Genomic DNA, 19,585 nt, shown 5'->3' with positions numbered 1-19,585 from the left:
GAACCAAATAGTAAGTGGGTGGTATGCTGATTTTCCATTGTGGACAGAATATCTGAAAGAATCAACTTAAAGGAGGAACTGGGTTTCTTGTTTGTTTGTTTGTTTGTTTTTGGTTTTGGCCCACTGTTGTAGAGGTTTCTAGCTCATGTTTAACTGGCTCTGTTTCTGTTGGCCTATGGTAAGGCAGAGCATTGTGGCAGGGAGGACATGGTGAAGCTGCTCACTTCACCATGGCTGGAAAGCAGAGATAAGAGAAATGAAGAGGAGTAGGGTAGGAACAAGATTTAGTACCCAAAGGTATATATACCTCAAGGACACAGTTCCGTCAGGAGGGTCTTATCTCCTCTCAGAATAGCCCATCATGTTTTGAATGCAGCAGTGGCCTACTTTGTTGGTAAGGTCAGAGCCCTCATAACTCAGTCCTTTCCCAGCCACCTCTGAGTATTGCCATATTAGGGACCAAACCTTCAATGAAGCCTTTGGCTACATTCCAGATCCAAATGATAACTATAACATAGTGGTTGAGAATCAGCCTTGTGTGTGCATGGGTTCAGAGTCTAAACTTAGAGTGGTTCTCAACCTTCCTAATGCTGTGAACCTTTAATACAGTTCCTCATGTTGTGGTGACCCCCATCCATAAAATTATTTTCATTATTACTTCATGACTGTAATTTTGGTACTCTTATGAATCGCGATGTAAATACCTTGTTTTCCAACGCTTTTAACTCTCCTAAGAAAGAGTCCTTTGACACCCCTCACCAAGGAGTCTCAGCTCACAGGTTGAGAACCCACTGTTTTAGACTCTGTCCATATTTCTCACTGTTATGTATGTTGAGCTACTTATTTAATCTTTTTGTTCTTCACTAGTAAAATAGGGTAACATTCATCTCTCTCAATGGATTATTGTAAAGATTTAAGATGAAGCATTTTGGGTAATTCCCATTGTGTTTGCTATTTTAGTCAACACAGCCAAGCATTTACTTACTGTCAGTCCCCTCCCTGTTTGCTAGTTTCAGTTCTTTTTTGTAGAGTCTCTTATTACTTGTAATCATTACTCAATAGCAGTTTTTTTTAATAGCTAGTTTGACTTTTCTGTAGTCAATATTCTATATGATAGCTATGTTTAACAAGTTCTTCAGATGGGTTATGAAGACAGGTGTGTAGAAAGAGGAGTGGGAATGTTTGAGCATTCACTTTCTCAGGGTTAACTGGCTGCCCACAGTCCTCAGGCACCATCTAGACCCCAGTAGTGTCTACAGTACTTCAAGTTGAGAACAAATGAAAAAAAATACAGTTGTGCTATCCAATTTGGAAGTGACTTCAATCATTGGTTTAAAATAGGTCTCTGTGTGTGTGTGTGTGTGTGTATTAGAATGGAAAAATCTTGTATAGCAAATGGTAATCCTATGTAATTAATCTTTTATCTTACATGTCAAAGTATTTTTTTAGTTTAAAATACTTCCCTTTTTTCCACAGGACTCCCTGATCCATTTGCTAAGGTGGTAGTTGATGGTTCTGGGCAGTGCCATTCTACAGATACTGTGAAGAACACACTTGATCCAAAGTGGAATCAGCACTATGACCTGTAGGTGTAAATGAATGAAACACAAAGTTAATGTAAATGTAATATAATCTTTGAAAAGAATCCTGGGAAATGGTGTCAGTTTATGTGTAATACACTGTGGTCTTTTTCTTTCCCTTTTCAAAGTAGTACTAAGGCTTGAGCCTTGGGTCTCACATTGTAGGCACGGAGTCTGCCCCTGAGCTTGGCCCCACCACCCTTTAACTTGTATTTATCTGAGATGCATCTCACTAAGGTGCTCAGGTAGGCTTTGAACTGGAATCATCCTACTTTACCCTTCTAAATAGCTAGGATCGCACGCCTGCCAATAACACAGTCTCAGCCTTTTGAGTTGACATTTATAAAAGAGGAGGCACATCCAGTGGAAAAGTGCTTTCAATTATTGATAGACACCACACACACACGCCATGTACGCACACACACACACACGCAAGTACAAAGTAAAAAGAAAGAAAACATATCTTGAAAAAGTTACAGCCATACTTGATGGTAGGATGGAAGACTGGTGATGTTGCACATCTTTTCTTGTGCTTGATGGGACGTACTTTATAGTTAGTATTAACTGGCTATTTAGGGAGGTCTCTTACGTTTTTTCAAGTGCAGTGGAGGGGAAGAGATCAGAGTAACACTTGGGATCATTTTGTTAAATCCTTTCATTAGGCTGACAGTCCTATAAAGGATAATAAGTATGTTTTAACCCAAACCTTGACTGCCATATATAATATTGTATTTTACATGATAACATTGTGCTCTTTTATGGAGATATTCCTTATGTTAGAGCCTCTTAAGTTTTATTTATAAATCTTATACTTGTTAGGGAAGTTGAGGTTCTAATAGAATGAAATAAAAGATTTTTATTTAAATTTAATGCTGAGTGCAGTGGTGTGTGCCTGTTATACTATCTGTTCAGGAGGACTGTATATTCTCAGCCAGCCCCTCTGGACAAGATAGCAAGACCCTTTCTTAAAAATAACAACAGTAACAAAAAGTGTTTAGTGTATAGGTTTAAAAGAATTCATTTTTTTCTAGCCATGTGTATTAAATTATACAAGTTTTCCATAAAATGAAAGCAGAGACCGCCTAAATGCAATTTCTGATTAGTTTCTGACCCTGAAATATTTTGACAGAATGTTTTTGACTTGTAAAACTTAAGTGCTTACTGTTATTTTAAATAATTCATAGCTATTTTCAGAAGGCCCATACTTAGGGAATTATTGTAGTTTAGAATTTAAATCTTTTTGTATTATAGTATGTATAAAGACTATGCTGGTACATTGCCCTAAATAGAGTTCCTTAGGCCAGTAGTGACCTACTGAGGCCTCAAGAGTCAATATTTCAGAATAGCTGCAAACCAGTTAGGAAACATTAATTTGTGTGTCTGTGTGTGTGTTTGTGTGCGTGTGCGTGTGCGTGCACATGTGCATGTGTTTGCTCTGGGGTTGTTACTTGTTACTATGTAACAAGTATATATATATGTACTATATATCTGGTAGACACATTTGAAAATTGATGCATTGCATACTAAATGATAGTTTAGAGCAGCTCATTTGTAAGCAATAGACCCAATACAAACTAGCTTCATTTTAGAGCCAAGTCTGATGGCACACACATTTAATCCATGACATGGGAGGCAGAGGCAGGAGGCAGCAGGTTAAAGGTAACCTGGTCTAAACAAACAACAGTAAAACAAAGGGCTAGGCATGTAGCTTAGTTGGTAGAGTACTTGTCAAGTATGCATGGAACCTTGGGCTTGATTCTAGCGTTACATAAAACTTGATGTGCTAACACATGCCTATAATCCCAGCAAGATTAGGGGTGAAAGCAAGATCAGAAGTTCAAGCTTATCCTAGTCTACATATAGAGAGTTCAAGGCCAGCCTGGGCTGCGTGAGACCATGCCTCAAAGCAATCATATCCACCAAAGCAAAGGGAAAAACCTTAGTTTTTATAAAGTGGATGTATTGACTTGCCTCACAAAAACTTCAGGGGCGATCATTCTTTAGATACAACTGGATCCAGGGCTCAAGTGAATCTTCCACGTTCCTTGTTTTGTTTTATTAAATGATAGCATAAGATCAAGGTTGCTGGACCAAAAATTTGACCTCTTAGAATCACTGAAAGAAAGTTAGGTTCTACTCACACGATTATGTTATTAACCATGTTTTTGCATGACTGAATGCCATGTTAATAATTGGCCATGATAGAGTTTTTACATACTTGCAGGCATATGCACAGGCAAGTACAGTAACGCTTTTCCCTGCTCTGCTTGTCTGCAGGCAGTGAAGTGAAATCTACAAGAGTCCTGCTCGCTCAAGGCCTGCATATAGGAAAGAAGCAGGGGAAAAGCGTTACAAACAACTTTTGTTCTGCAGCATTTAAAAATATAACAGGTAGGTCAGATTTTTGGTCTATCAGCCTTGACAGTGCCTCTTGAAGGTGAACTAAGTATCTGAGGTAATAATTAAAATATATCTAAAATGTGATTGTTTTATAAATATTATACATGTCTTAGTGTTATGAAATAGTAGACACTAATTTTTGTGTTCTTTTTCTTTTGGCTCTGCTGGGATCCAAACCCTGGGCCTTGCACATGCTAGAGGAGTGCTCTTTCTGTATCTCAGTGACATTCCCAAACCCTAAAAGAGCTTTTTTTTTTTTTTTTTTAAGTTTTTGCCCAAAATGAGATTGTGAAAAAGGGATTATATTAAAATGGTTTAAAATGTTTTTAAAATTTAAGTTCAGTACTTTGGATTGATTGAATTCAAACATATTTTGCTTCTTTTGGCCATGCTCTGAAATATACTTAGGACTTGAGGATATTAAAATGTTAAATTTTATACCACTTTAACTACCAAGTTATTCATGTATCTGTTTTGTCTTTTAGGTATATTGGAAAGTCTGATTCAGTTACGATCAGCGTTTGGAATCATAAGAAGATCCATAAGAAGCAAGGTGCTGGATTTCTTGGTTGTGTTCGTCTTCTGTCCAATGCCATCAACCTCCTCAAAGACACTGGTTGTGAGTCATTTCTTTTTGATTAGGAAATATGTATGAGAACTTTTATGTAGTAGGTGTCCAAGAACTTAAGTTCCCACGTATATTTGAAACATTGGTAAAAATTTCTGGTCTGATACCAGGCATAGTGGTACACACCTGTAATCTTAACACTCAGGGAAGCAGAGACAGAGGCAGGTGGATCTCTGTGAATTCAAGGCCAGCCTGGTCTACAGAGTGAGTCCAGGACAGAGAAACCCTGTCCTGAAAAAACAAACAAATGAATGAATGAATGAATAAATAAATAAATAAATGGAAAAGAAGGAAAGGGAAGAAGAAAATTTCTGGTCTGGATTTGTTTAATGGACACAAAAATTGAAACATTTTGGGATGGCAAAATGGTTTGGTGGGTAAACCAGCAATCAAGGCTGATAGTACTTTCTCTTCCCTCCTACCTCCCTTTTTTCTCTCTCTTCTCTCTCTTTCTCCTCCCCCGACACACAACAAATAATTAAATGAAATTTAAAAAAAATGAAACATTTTAAGGAAGTGATACAAGAGGTGAATCAGAGAGGATGCTTAGAGGAATTTGTGGTATTCAGAAGTGATTGACATTGGGGCTTGTCTCGGACCAGATATAGGCAGCTCTTATCCTTAAACAGAGAAGCCTCTCCTTACATAAACGGAGTTATTTGTAAGCACCCATGGAAGCACAAGACACCGAGAATGAAGGATGGTTCAATCCTGACCTCTAGACAAGAGATTTGCCCATCTTTTCAAGGCTCAGGGAACATTGAGGAAGAAGGGTAGTATGAGGCACAGGATGGGAAGAGAGCCTCCAAAATGTCATCTGCTATGCACATCATAGCCATAGCAACCATGACCTCACAGCACTGGAGGCACAGAAGTCCAGCCCTCCTAACATTCACCTGTGGAGGCAGAAGAGACTTGTAAGCCCTACCATTCAGTGCTCATCTGTTTGGTAAGTAACAGATCCTAGGGGAGAATGAAGGATAGTACCCAGTTGTGTACACTGATGAACCCAGCAAACTCTCTCATAGTTAGCTCTGAACTTGGACACAACTTTAATTAAACTATGTAAGACACTTAAAAATAACAAAGCAAAACAAAACCACAAATTTGTTTAATAAGCAAAAGAGATTTGTAGGGAAGAGAGGAAGAGGGGATTGTAGAGGTGGGAAGGAAATAGAGTGGCCAGAATATATCACATACATGTAAGAAATTGTAGAACAAGAGTTACTAATGAGAAAGAGAGGAAAGGGAGGGGGTGATTGATATCCAGAAGGTTAGAAAGGTACCAATATACATGCTTTTAAAAACAGTTTTTAAAAGAAAAATCTTTTTAATGATCGCGTACATCAGTCTCAAACTCACACAGATTTGCCTGCCTCAGACCCCCTGAGTGCTGGGATTAAAGGTATGAGCCACCACCACCCAGTAGGAGGGTACAGCCAGAGGCATCTAGAAGAGTCCAGAGCAGAGAGAGAAAGTAGTGGGTTAAACATGCCTGGCAGATTTAACCTGGCCATGAGAGAAGAGGGGGTTGATAGGCAAGAGTGGAGGACCACTAAGGTAGGAAGATGAGAGAGAGAAGAGAGAGCACATGGCTCGAAGGTTTTGTGGGTGGGTTGGTGTTTCCCATTCCACTGGAATTCCTGACTGGCTAGGAGGTGGCTACTTCAGTCTCCATTTTCCCTGCTGCTAGGAATCTCAGCTACAGTCACCCCCATATCCTCCCAGGAGCCTACCCTGTCACGGTCTCTAGCTTGTTCCAGAGATGCCCTTCCAGTGGTTTCCCTTCTCTCTCCCTGCCTTCTCACCTCCCACCCCTGCTCTCCTCATACCTGATCCCCTATCTTGTTCCTCTCCTCCAACCCTCTCCTACCGGTTTCTTCTCTTCATACACTTCTGATGTCTATTTTATTTCCCCTTCTGAGTGAGATTCAAGCGTTCTCCTTTCGGCCCTCCTTGTTATCTTCTTTGGGTCTGTGGATTGTAGTATAGTTATCCTGTACTATATGGGTAATATCCACTTCAAGTGAGTACATACCATGTTTGTCTTTCTGGGTCTGGGTTACCTCACTACCCTGCCTACAAGAGGTGCAGGGATAAAGATGGAGCAGAGATTGAGGGAATGGCCAACCAATGAGTGGCTCAACCTGAGACCCACCCCATGGGAGAGAGCCAACTCCTGACACTATTAATGGTAACTCTGCTGTGCTTGCAGACAGGAGCCTAACATAAATGTTCTCTGAGAGGTTCCACCCAGCAGCGAATCGAAACAGATATTGAGACCTGGATACTCAGGGAGTCTTGTGGAAGAGTAGGGGGAAGGATGGAGGGACTTAGAAGGGTCAAGAACTCCACTAACCTACACCCATGGGGCCTTATAAAGACTGAAGCCCTAAACACCTATGTAACAAATGTGCCTTTCCGTTGGCACATAGTTGGAAATATCTTCTTCAGCAGATGTTTTGTTTGTATGTTTCTACAGAATTTTTTAGTTACTGTCATGAATGCATGAGCTAATAAAGAAATTCACGTGAATTTTATCTAAGGAAATTGGTAAACAAAACTTCTAAGTTTAGCTTTGAATGCTAGGTGTATTAAGGGGTGATTTTAAAATCTTAACAATGATCCTACAGTGAGATGTATAAATATTGGCCTGTTAAAAAGGGAGAGGACTGAGTTATGGTTTCTGATCAGGAACTTCAGCTCTTAAACAGCTGATGTTTGTATAATCTTGTGGAATGGATACAATTTACCCTTGTCCATTCAAATGCTGATTTCTCAACCCCACTATCTGGTTTCAATCCGGACATTGCATTGTGATGCTTTTTCTGAGCATCACCTGTCTCAAGTTTGTGTAAACGTGCCACCATTTGTTCTCTATATTTTCAGTTAAACGACCAGCCAATGCTGTGCAATGGAGAGAATAGGGTGGGGCATCCTGGTCTAGAGGGGAGGAAAAGGAAGCAAGTAGGAGGGAGAAGGGAGCTGGGCAGGACAGGACTTCAAACCAAGAGGAAAGATGAACCGGACCTAAGATATGACTAAAAGCAAGTATATGGGTGAAATCTGAATGGTAGGAAAATGTGTGGACTTGGATGTTTAGGATGGAGTAACTATTGCCCAGCATTGTGCCCTAGCTTAATTAAATAAATCCTAGTCTCTGTGTGGTGATTTGGATATACAGCTGGTTTAGGAATAACTGCTGCTTAACTAAAAGATAAATCAATAATAAATATTAATAACTCACAACAAGGTGAGAAAAATCTTAGCTCCTGGGTTGTTAGGGTATGAGCAATAGAAGAGAGATACTCGGTTGACAAGATTATTCTACATGTGGATACAAACTGCTAACAGTGTCCAATTTAGCAGGAAGACTTAACATTTATAAACCAAGCCAATGTGCTGTGGGGACATTGTACCTTATAACTTTTGGGGGCAGGGCAATGTTATATTAATTTTTACAGATGAGGCATCTGAAAGAGCCATCACCCTAAATGATTACTTCAAGCCTAGAGCTTATAAGATTTTTCTTTGTCTTCTCTAGTTTTTGTTTTTTGTTCTTTGTTTTTTCAAGACAGGGTTTCTCTGCATAGCCCTGACTGTCCTGGAACTTGCTCTGTAGACTAGGCTGACATGCCCCACACCACCACCCAGACCTCCTTGGCTTGATACTTATTTTGTGTTCTTTTGGAATGGTTATATTAAAAAATAGTAATAACAGATAACATTATTCAGCACTTACGTACAAAGTGCTATACTGAGAGTTCTGTAAAAATAATCTGACTTAGTCCTTGAAAAATAATTAGGTAGGTTTTGTTATATATGAGAGAGCCAGGGCTCAGGTACAGTTTGCTTAGGATCAACAACGATCGAGAGGTAAGCCAAGGCTCAGACTGAAGTGGTCTGAAAGCTTTGGAGAGTATGCCTGTCACTAACATAGTGTACCAGTGTTTCCTAATTTTTGAATCTGAACTTGTCAAAACTTGCTGAGATGTTTAAACTACATGTGCAGTTTTAACTACATATGCCGTTACAGAATTTTAAATATTTGTTTTATACGTAAAATGATTTAAACAAAAGACAGGTCTGATTTTAGTGGCCTGTGAAAATTACCACTTATAGATTATAGATGTTGGAATTTCTGATACTAGCTTTTTATTTTTATTTGAATAGATCAGAGGTTGGATCTATGCAAACTGGGGCCAAATGACAATGATACAGTTCGAGGACAGATTGTAGGTAAGTGTGGAATTTAAAATTCTGAGTTTTAGCTTCACTCAAACTGCCATAGGTAGAAATACTTGTTTTGTTTTTTTCATTTTAAGACAGAGTCTCATGTAGCCCAGGCTGTTCTTGAACTTGCTATGTAGCCAAAGGTGACCTTAAAAATTTGAGCCTCCTGCCTTTATCTTCTGAGTGTGCAGGTTTTGTGAAGTGGTGTGAATCAAATCTAGGGCTTTCTATATAGTAGGCAGGTGCTCTGCCAACTGAGCCCCATTCTCAAGCCTCTAAATACCTCTGAATAACTTGTGTTGGCATGACTTAAATATGAATTACGTAAGATGCTACAATGGGTCCAGAATGTAGCCTAACTTAGTTAAAAAATATATGTATATATAAAATAGAGAGATGGAGAGATGACTTAATTGCTAAGAGCATTTGCTTTGCAGGCATGAGAAACAGAGTTCAGATCCCAATATCCATGTAACAAAAACAAGTCCAGCACGGTACAGTGCAGCCTATAACTCTAGTGTTGAGAGGAGCAGAGAGAGACAGGTGGCTCTCTGGGGCTTGCTGGCCACCAGCCTTGCTAAAAAACTTGAGTTCCATGTTCAGGAAGGGACTCTATCTCAAAGGAATAATGTGCAGGGTGAGAGAGGAAGACATAGTGCCCTTCTTGGATCTCCATGTGTACATCCCCCAACCCCAGCTTCACAGTCAAACATAAACATAGACCACAATAAATACAGATATGACACACACTAAATGTAATGTAAAAATGAAAAAAGCAGCACTTGTTATTGTTAAGAATTATTGATTCTTAACAATAGAAATGGTAGAAATGGTTTAATAGGCCATCTTCAACTGGCCTAGAGGAAATAGCTCAGCCTTAGGTTGATGACCGTGCATTGTGCACTAGGACTCTAAGGCAAACAGCTTTGGGGATTTTTAAATTAGAGGGACAAATTACTGTTTCCCTACTTGAGGTAGAGCAGGATTTAAACTAAAATAACTTCACTGTGAGTCCATCAGAAAAGTTTTAATTCCCAAAGGTACAGCAAGAATTTGAATTCATAGATGGAAAAATTCCAGAATAGCCATATAACAAAAGACTGTGGCAGTTATCCTTGGAAGTATCTGTGAAACAAGATTACTGATAATTTCTGTTTTTAAACTGAGAAAAGGGAAAATATCTCATATAAATCCTTTTACACACCTTTTAAATGTAATTTGCCTGCTGATTTGGTATTCTATGTAATGCTTGGCAGTTAATGGTTACAGGTATCAGAATAGTTTCACCAGCTGTACATTTGCATTTATAAAAATCGCAAGCCAGACACAGTGCCACATGCTTATAATTCCAGCATTTGGGAGGCCGAGGCAGGTGGGTCACAGGTTGGAGGCTATTCACACCACTTACCTCAATGTTGCAGGCTTGCCTTTGTCACATATTAAAAACGGAATTATTAGAATTCACTACATTCAGAACTAACACTTGGATTTATGTGTATATATATTTAATGTAAAAATCTTGTGTGAATCTGGTTTTCATAGTAGAACCATTAAGAGTGATGTAAGCTGTATTAAAATTTCTTGACGTTATGTCATTGTAAAACATAGAAAGTTCATGGACTTATATGGACCTAGATACATAATTCATAACATACCTGGAAAAATTTTATGTATATGATGTCTTTCTGTGATTTATTTGAAACAGTTTCATTCTGTAACTCAGGTTGGTCTGGCACTCACAGTGATGGAGCTGCCTCAGCCTCCTGCGTGTTTGGATTATAGGCATGAGCTTCCATGCCTAGCTAAGATACCCTTAGGGGGAAAAAAAAACAAAAACACTAGAAAACTAACATTTTTAGTTGGCTTTGAAGGTACATGCCTGCTACTGCAGTATTCAGGAGGAAGAAGGAGGAGGATCTCAAGTTGAAGCATAGTTTGGGCTGTGTACCAAGAAATTTTCTTCTGGGGCTGGAGAGATGGTTCAGCAGTTAAGGGCACTTGTTGCTCTTTCAGAGGAGACCCAGGTTTGGTTCCCACTACCCATATCAGGTAGCTTACAACCATCTGCAACTTGAGTTCCAGAGAATTTGATGCCCTCTTCTGGCCTCATTAGCCACCTGCATGCTCATGGTGTACATACATACACTGTGGTCTACACACAGACACATAAAATAAGAAAATAGCATTAAAAATAACATAAAAAAACTTAAAACCGAAACACATAATTAAATACCCAATGAACCCAAGCACAATGGGAGGTAGAAGCAGGAAGATCAGGTGTTTGAGGTTCTCTTTAGCCATGTAGTGGATTTGAGGCCAGGCTGAACTATATGAAACCATGCCTAAAAACATTCCTGTGGGTTGGTGGTGGCACACAACTTTAATCCCACTACTCAAGAGGCAAAAGTGGGTGGATCTCTGAGTTAAGGCTCTCTTGCTCTACAGAGTGCATTCTAGGACAGCCAGGGCTACACAGAGAAACTCTGTCTTGGGGAAACAAACAACCAGACAAAGAAATAAGCAAGCAAGAACCAAACATTCTGGAAATTTCACCTATTTTTATCTATTTGAAAACTGACCAACTTAATGGTTTTTTTTTTTTTTTTAAATAAAACATAAATTTACTGAAGATTAGTATATTACAATTCTCTCCTCTAAGTTCTCATATAAATTCTCTCACATATAAGTTCTCTCACATATAAATATGGGATCAATCTTGAAATTACTTTTATTTTTTCCAGAGTTTCAACCAGGTGTGGTGGCTCATGCATATAATTCCCTCATTAAAAAAGCTGAAGAAATAGGATTTTCATGAGTTTGAGGGCTGGATGGACACCATAGTGAATTCAAGGCTACTGTTTATACATAATGAGGTCTTGTGTCAAAGAGTGCCACAGAGTGTCAAAGAATGAGAGGCAGCTCCATAACTAAGAGCACTTGCTGCTCTTGGAGTGGCCTGACCAGGTTTGGTTCTCAGCACCCACACATTAAGTTCCAAAGACCTCATCTCCTCCTCTAACTAGGCCTACATGGTGCACATACACACATGTAGGCAAAACACTTAGACCCATAAAATAAATACATCTTTTTAAAAAGCCCCCAAAAAACAGTGTTCCCTCTCCAAATTCAAAGAGCAGAATTTTGAAGTCTTTCTCTGAAAGAAGAGTCCTTGGATGTCATATTTTATGTTGTAACTTACTAATTCTGTAAAATGTCAGGGTACAGTCAAATTTGGCTGTATGTTTTTTGTTTTATTTTTTTAGCTTTTGGGATGATGCCAAAAATAGAATTAAGAACTAATAGAACAAGGAAGAACTTCAGAGCTATCAGAGTAACCTAACTTCCTCATTATTTAGTCCGGGATTATGAAAACTTGCACTGAATTGAATGTTATGGTGCTGTCAAGTTGGTGGAGCCTACTTTAGAGCCTGTATGCCCTGCTTCCAGCTTGTTAGTCGTGATTTTATACTATATTTCATACTGCCATGCTGCCAAAACCATGTGACCCAAGCTTTGCCCCTGTGCCAGGATTCAGGATATTTTTTATAGCTGTTCAGATTTTCAAGAATGCAACCCAAATTCATGGAAAGTTTTAGCCTTAATGTGTTTTCAGACCTTCTTAATGTCCTGTCTCTTAAGTGCAGTGAGTGGCTGTACATTGCTCCATTCTGACGTCGGAAGGCACTAGACTACCCCAAAAGCATGGCAGAGTAGAGAAAACGTGGATTTTTAATACACCTCTAAAGGAAGATCTATGGGAAAAGAAGTTACAGATCTTAATAGAAACCAAGGAATTCATTGTAAACTTGGTTACTCTTGTTTTTGCAGTGCTGGGAACTAAACCCAGAGCCTTATGCATGCTAGGCAAGAACGCTGTCAGCTGAGCTACCTCTTCAGCTCAGTTATTCTGAAGTATTCAGATAATCTGCATTTCATTTTACTTGGTTTTCTGAGACAAGGGCTTCTTAATATGTACAATTTGGCTTTAAACTTGCTATGTGCCTAGGCTAATGTCAAACTTCCAGCAATCCTTCTGCCCCATCCTTCTGAGTGCTGGGATTGCAGACAAATACTACCACACTTGGCTTAGGGTGGCCATTTAACATAACAGAACCAGAAAGCACTGTCATAGTCTTAATAATGTTTTTGTTTTTTTAATAGTAAGTCTTCAGTCCAGAGACCGAATAGGCACTGGAGGACAAGTTGTGGATTGCAGTCGTTTGTTTGATAATGATTTACCAGATGGGTAAGTGACATCATCAGAGCCATTAGAGAAATGCAGCAGTGCTGCTCTCAAGCTAATACTGAGGGAGTTGGTGTTTGTGAGGCACCATGGAAATTTCTCCGGTCACTTCCAGAAAATAGTTTTCCTCCGCTTGGAAAACTAGAAGGACCTGCCACAAGTGGTGTTAAATTTTGTTTTATAAAGAGTTTTGAGGACTGGAGAGATGGCTCAGAGGTAAGAGCACTCTCTGCTCTTCCAGAGGTCCTGAGTTCAATTCCCAGCAACCAAATGGTAGCTCACAACCATTTGTAGTGAGGTTCTGATGCCCTCTTCTGGTGTGCAGGTGTACATGCAAGCAGAATACTGTATGCTTAATAAATAAATCCTTTTTAAAAAGTTTTGAAAAGGAAACAAAGGAATTTTTTTTCAGATATTACTCTTCCTGAAATTTTATTTAAAGAAAAATATATTTTCCTTAATTATCTAAAACAGGGCATACAAGTACTGAATTTGAACATTGCTTTATTTTTAGAGGTGAGGCAAAGAGAATGGGTAATAATTGTAACATTGTGACATTTAGGGAAGTATATTTGTGAATAACTTGGCCAAGCAGTTCATGTGTATGATCTCATTTAATTCTTGTGGCAGTAAAGGCAGTATACAATAATAACTGGGTTCTAGTCCTCATTCTTCTGCTAACTGATGTTGTGACCTTGAGGTATTAACTTTTGTGAACTTTAACAAGATGATTGATAAGAGTCCATATGCCATAAATTGGTACAAGGGTTACATAAATTCATTCACATAAAGCAGGTCAGTATCTTGTATATCACAAGTGCTTGATAAGCCAGGCATGTAGTGGTATACACCTTTAATTTTAGCACTGGGATGCAGAGGCAGGCAGATCTCTGAGTCTGAAGCCAGCTGGTTTATTTAGTGAGTTCCAAGACAGCCAGAGCTATATAGTGAGACCCTGTCTCAAAAACAAACAAAAAAGACAAAACCAAAAAACAAGTACTTAATGATTAGCTACTATTTTTTCTGTTGTTACTAATACTGTTATTCCCATTTTACAAGAAAAAAAATAGAGACCAATATAAATTATTTTCCTAAGGTCATATAATAAGCAGGGGGCTGGATCTTATGCTTAAGTCTTAATTCCCAAGCTTATGAATTTTATCAGTATTACCCACTTTTTATACTAAGTTTGATACTTCACTGATTTTTTATTACAAAGTATTTTTAGTTAACTTCAATGAATTATAACTTAACTACTTACAGTAGATATAGTTATTGGTTGACTTTTAGCTCAATTTATTATTCTAAAATTTTATCATATTTACTTGTGTGAATTTGTGTGCGTGTATTGAGCTAGTGTGTGTGTGTATGGAGGTCAGAAGACAACTCTGGGGTTGGTTTTCTCTTCCTACCACATGGATCCTCTGAATCAAAGATAGCAAGTACCTTTATCCACTCAGCCATCTTGCTAGCCTTCTTACTTTGACATAGAATTTTATATACAAGTTCTGTCAATATACAAGTTTTGTTTAAACTGTTAAATTTCTAAAATTTGCTAGGCATAGTGACCATTCCTGTAAATCTCACTAATTGGGACATTGAGGTAGGAGGATCATGAGTTTAAGGTCAGCTTTGCGTGCATAGGGCATTCCAAAGTAGTGTGAGTTACATAATGAGATCCTGTCTCAAAAAAACAAAACAAAACAAAAAAAAAAATCTCATGTTAGGGGCTGGTGAGGATGCTCACCAGTTAAAAGAGCTTTTTCCTCTTACAGAGGATTGTAGTTCAGTTCCCAGTACACACAGTGGGTGGGTGGCTCACAACCATCCTTAACTCTACTTCCAGGAGATCCAACAAATCATCTCACCTCCTTGGGTACTTAAACACACATGAACATGCACAGGTACAGATGCACACAGGTACACAAAATAAATCTTCAAAAAACAAATCAATTGATGCTGCAGAGGTGGGTCAGTTGTTGCTCTTGGAAGGAGCTCTCGGAGTGCTGTTCTTGGAGAGAACATGAATTCAGTTCTCAACACCCAAGTCAGGCAGCTTACAAACCATTTCTAACCCCAGCTCCAGGAGATCTGATGCCCTCTTCTGGTCTTTTTGGGCACTGCATGGAAATAAAAATAAGCCATATAATCAATTTAAAAATTAGTATAGGGCTTAGGAGGTAAAAGTTCTTGCCACCATGCCCAACAGTGTGAATTTCACCTCAGACCCACATGGGAAGGAGAGAGTAGCTCCTGCCGCTTCTCTCTGACCTGCATACGTGTGCCGTGGCATGTGCACTCACACATTCAGGGAAATGTGTACATACAATAAGTAAATGTATGCAGTTTAGGTGGTAAAGATGACTTTATAGATTCTTTCGGCTTTTAAAAACGTTTTGAAGTATGTGCAGATGGGGATGTCTGTGGGTGTTTGTGTGCCCCTTGGAGCTGGACCCATGGGTGGTTGTGAGACTCCTGGTGCTGGCAATTGAGCCTGGGTCTCCAGAAGAGCAGCAAGTGCTCGTAACCACTGAGCCGTTTCTCCAGCCCTCTGTTTAGCTTTGTGAGAAGCCTGTTAGTTTTGTTTTGGAAATGAAGTTTGTGATGTTTTTCACAGGGAAGTTAAGGATGAAGTAATCGATATTCAGAGAATATACCAATATGAGACCTAAATCTGTTCTTGCACATTATTATTGTACTATAATTGTTACCGGAGGAGGAATATAACCACATTTGGATGTTCACTAGATGAAATGTCAGAGAGTTCAGGGACAAATGCTATCTTTATTTTTAAAAATTAATTTAGAGGCTGGAGAGATGGCTCAGCAGTTCAGAGCACTGGCTGCTTTTCCAGGGGACTCGGCTTCAATTCTCAGCACCCACATGGTAGCTTCCAAGTATCTGCACTTCCAGTTCCAGGAAAGAGGATACTTTCTTCTGGGCTGAAGGCACCAGGCATGAACATGGTGCACATTCATACATACATACATTCATTCATACGCTGCATCCATGCACATAGAATAAATAGGTAAAAGTTTTTAAAATGTGTTTTGATAGGCTAATTACTTTCAAGAGCCTTTATATGCTTTTCCTGGTTAAAAAAAAAATTTAAATCATGAGGGATTTAACATTTTTTTAGATTGATTGGATTCTAATCCTTCATTATTTGCTTAATTGCTGTAAAATTTTGATAAAATTTGGTTTAAATTATGGTTATTAACCATAACACATCTATGGTTAATGTGTTAGTACAGGCATTTACCATAAAATTCTTGGAAAATTATTGTGAGTTTAAGTGTTATTAAAGTTTTTAACAGTTCTCAGTTTGGCTGATAGAAAAATAGGACCTCAGCAAAAATAGCTCAGAGTTCTGTAAACATTGTTATTCAGTTCTCATGTAAGTTGAAAAAGTCTCTTTTTGAACTTACCTTTTAGATTGTCTTCCATGGTTTGTGATAGGAAGAGCTTTTCTGGCTTAGCGGTTGTACACAGAAAACATTCCAAGTCTCACTTCTGGCTAACACCCATTAATGCCTTGTTTCTTAATGTTTTTACTGCAGTTGGGAAGAAAGGCGGACTGCTTCTGGACGAATCCAGTATCTAAACCACATAACAAGAACTACACAGTGGGAACGCCCCACACGGTAAAATCTTACATGTATTTTATATTGTCTGTCCTAACCTTTCCTGTATTTCTGTCTGTTATCTATCACCTTTATTTGATTTCCTCCATTGTTTTATACTGGTGTAAACCATTAAGTCTTAGAGGGAGCACTGTCATTATTTTTAAAATATTTGTACTTAACTTTTATTTTATAATGTAATTACAATGGTTATATTTGAATTACAATTACTTCTTTTAGTTTTTGAGACAGTGTCTTTTTACATAGCCTTGGCTGTTCTGGAACTCACAATTGTAGACCAGGCTAGCCTCAAACTCAGAGTGATCCCCATGCCTCTGCCTCCTAGGTGCTACGATTAAGTGTGTGTGCCACAGCCACTCAGCTGAAGAACCAGTTTTTATTATAAGAGCAAAAATGAATTTATACTTCTGTCAGTGTTTAAGTGAAGTCTGCTTTCTTCTAACTTATCTTTAATTTCCACATTTATGTCAAGCTTTTTTTTTTTTTTTTTTCCTTAATAAATGTTAGCTTGAAAATGAGCTTTGGGGCCTGGAGAGTTGTTTTAATAGGAGCACTGGCTGGTCTTCCAGAGGACTTAGATACAATTCCCAGCCACCCACATGGTGACTCATGATTTGTCTGTATCTTCAGTCCCAGGAAATCTGAAGCCTTTTGGCCTTTATGGGCACCAGGCACTCAAGTGATACACACATAAAATAAAATAATTTAAAAAGAGAGCTCTTAGTGTGGGTATAGTGGCTTATACCTCTAATCCCATTGGCCAGGAGGCTGTAGCAGGAGAATTGTTATGAAGTGTAGGCCAGCCTTGGCTCACATGAGACCCTCCCTCAAGAAAAGCAAATGAATTCTTGGGCTGGAAATCCAGCTCAGTGGTAGAGAACTTGCTTAGCCTGTGTGATGGCCTCTGTTCTCTACATAGTGCTAACCAAACAGGAGCAAGCCAGTGAAAATTAACTCTTGATTATCCTTTGTTTAAAGGTTACTTTTAGACTAGAAGTTCCTTGATGAGACAAACTAACTTCTTTATTCGATAACTTTTATCAAGCTACTACTCTTGCTTATACGTTAATGACAGAGTGACAGGGCTATTTATAATAGGGAATAACCCACCTAAACTTCCCTCCTTCCAATTCTAAAGGACAATGAACAAAATCAGAGTTTCAAATAAATAAGGACATACCAGAGATAACTAATTGCTGTGCTGGGGAACTAAGGCAGCACACAGTGCTTCTTGACTTGATTGGGATTCTGTCCAGTGAAGTTGAAAGTACTATTAAGTCAAAAATGTATGTTTAATATGCATTTTTTTTTTTATCACGTGCCACTTAACAATGAGGTGTGCTGTGTAGGAGCCTTGTGTACCCTCCTGATGAGCTACATGACTGGGCGCTGCAGCTCGCTGCTGTTACCCAGCAGTTTGAAGGTCTCTACGCTATGTGTATCATCACTAGCCCAGAAAAAAAAAAGAGAAAGTTTAATGCACACTTTTGACTGATTGCTGATAGCTTTTGACTATTGTTAAGTTCAAGAAGTGACAGGTTGAGCTGTATGTAGTGGCTCATGCCTGTAATCCGAATTCTCAGGAGGCTAAGGCAAATGGATTGCTGTGACTCATGGCCAGCCTGATTCACAGCAATACAGATCTTGTCCCAAAAAAAACAAAACTTCTAAGTTGTACTATCATAAGTTGGGAGCTATATGTCCATCAAATTGTAGGGTGAATTCTTTACGTTAGAAGATCTCCCAGGGGCTGGAGAGATGGCTCAGAGGTTAAGAACACTGGCTGTTCTTCCTAAAGGTCCTGAGTTCAATTCCCAGTAACCACATGGTGACTCACAACCATCTATAATGAGATCTGGTGCCTTCTGCTGGTATGCAGGCAGAACACTGCATATGTAATAATAAAAAAAAAATCTCAAAAAAAAAAAAAATCTCCCAGGAGGCGATGTTTAAGCATTAACAATGTTTTGAGCGACAAAGAGCCGTACCTAGATAGAGTAAGAGGTACTGTTTCCAAGAACTAAAGGTCAGGTGACTTGTCAAAAGCCACGTGGGAAGGAGAATGATGGAAGGTCTAAGAGGCCTGCTTTATCCAAGTCCTTGTGTTTTGTGACCCAGCAGTAGTGACCGACAAGTATGTATAGATATTTTTAAAAATTTAATTGAAACAGTCCTTGAAGTTTCTTTGGTCTATAAGGAACTTAGGCTTGCTCTTACAAAGGTTCTTAAATTCATCATGTTTGTTTTAGTCATATCATTTTCTTGCCTGATTTACTGTATTGTTATTTATAGTGTGTGTTGTCTAGAAAACTCTATTCTCGCTGTCTAAATTGGTAACCTTTTTTTCCCTTTTGTCACTTTTCAATAGACCTGCGTCAGAATATTCTAGTCCTGGCAGACCTCTTAGCTGTTTTGTGGATGAGAACACTCCAGTTACTGGAACAAATGGTGCAACATGTGGGCAGTCTTCAGACCCCAGGCTAGCAGAGAGAAGAGTCAGGTCCCAGCGGCATAGAAATTACATGAGCAGGACACACTTACATACTCCTCCAGACCTACCAGAAGGCTATGGTATGATAACAGCAAAAGGATCATTCAGCTTGCTTTAAGAAAGCCAGAGAACTTTTTGTTTTTGTTTTTTTAAGACAAGGTTTCTCTGTGTAGCCCTGGCTGTCCTGGAACTCATTCTGTAGACCAGGCTAACCTCCAACTCAGATATCTGCTTGTCTCTGCTTCCCAAGTGCTGGGATTAAAGTCATGAGCCACCCCTGCTCAGCCAGAAAACTAACTTTTAAAAAAATTGTTATTGTCTGTTTTGATATAGGATCTCATACAGCCCAGGCTGGTCTCAAACTCA

General features: G+C 38.9%; 1 protein-coding gene across 3 annotated transcripts in view; it reads left to right on the top strand.

Moving 5' to 3' along the window:
• Nucleotides 1-19,585, top strand: part of Smurf2 (SMAD specific E3 ubiquitin protein ligase 2) — a 98,432-nt gene that overhangs the window by 43,734 nt on the left and 35,113 nt on the right. For all 3 annotated transcript variants that reach the window (XM_055592357.1, XM_055592356.1, XM_055592355.1), the window contains exons 3-8: nucleotides 1,477-1,585; nucleotides 4,466-4,599; nucleotides 8,782-8,847; nucleotides 13,003-13,087; nucleotides 16,645-16,728; nucleotides 19,097-19,299. In XM_055592357.1, coding sequence (XP_055448332.1) covers nucleotides 1,477-1,585; nucleotides 4,466-4,599; nucleotides 8,782-8,847; nucleotides 13,003-13,087; nucleotides 16,645-16,728; nucleotides 19,097-19,299 — 681 coding nt within the window. The remainder of the gene's footprint in view (nucleotides 1-1,476; nucleotides 1,586-4,465; nucleotides 4,600-8,781; nucleotides 8,848-13,002; nucleotides 13,088-16,644; nucleotides 16,729-19,096; nucleotides 19,300-19,585) is intronic.

Source organism: Psammomys obesus, unplaced genomic scaffold, assembly GCF_907164565.1.
Source record: "Psammomys obesus unplaced genomic scaffold, mPsaObe1.curated_primary_1811, whole genome shotgun sequence".
Taxonomy (NCBI): Eukaryota; Metazoa; Chordata; class Mammalia; order Rodentia; family Muridae; genus Psammomys; species Psammomys obesus.
Note: the sequence above shows the minus strand (reverse complement) of the source record. Positions and strands in the feature narration are given on the sequence as shown.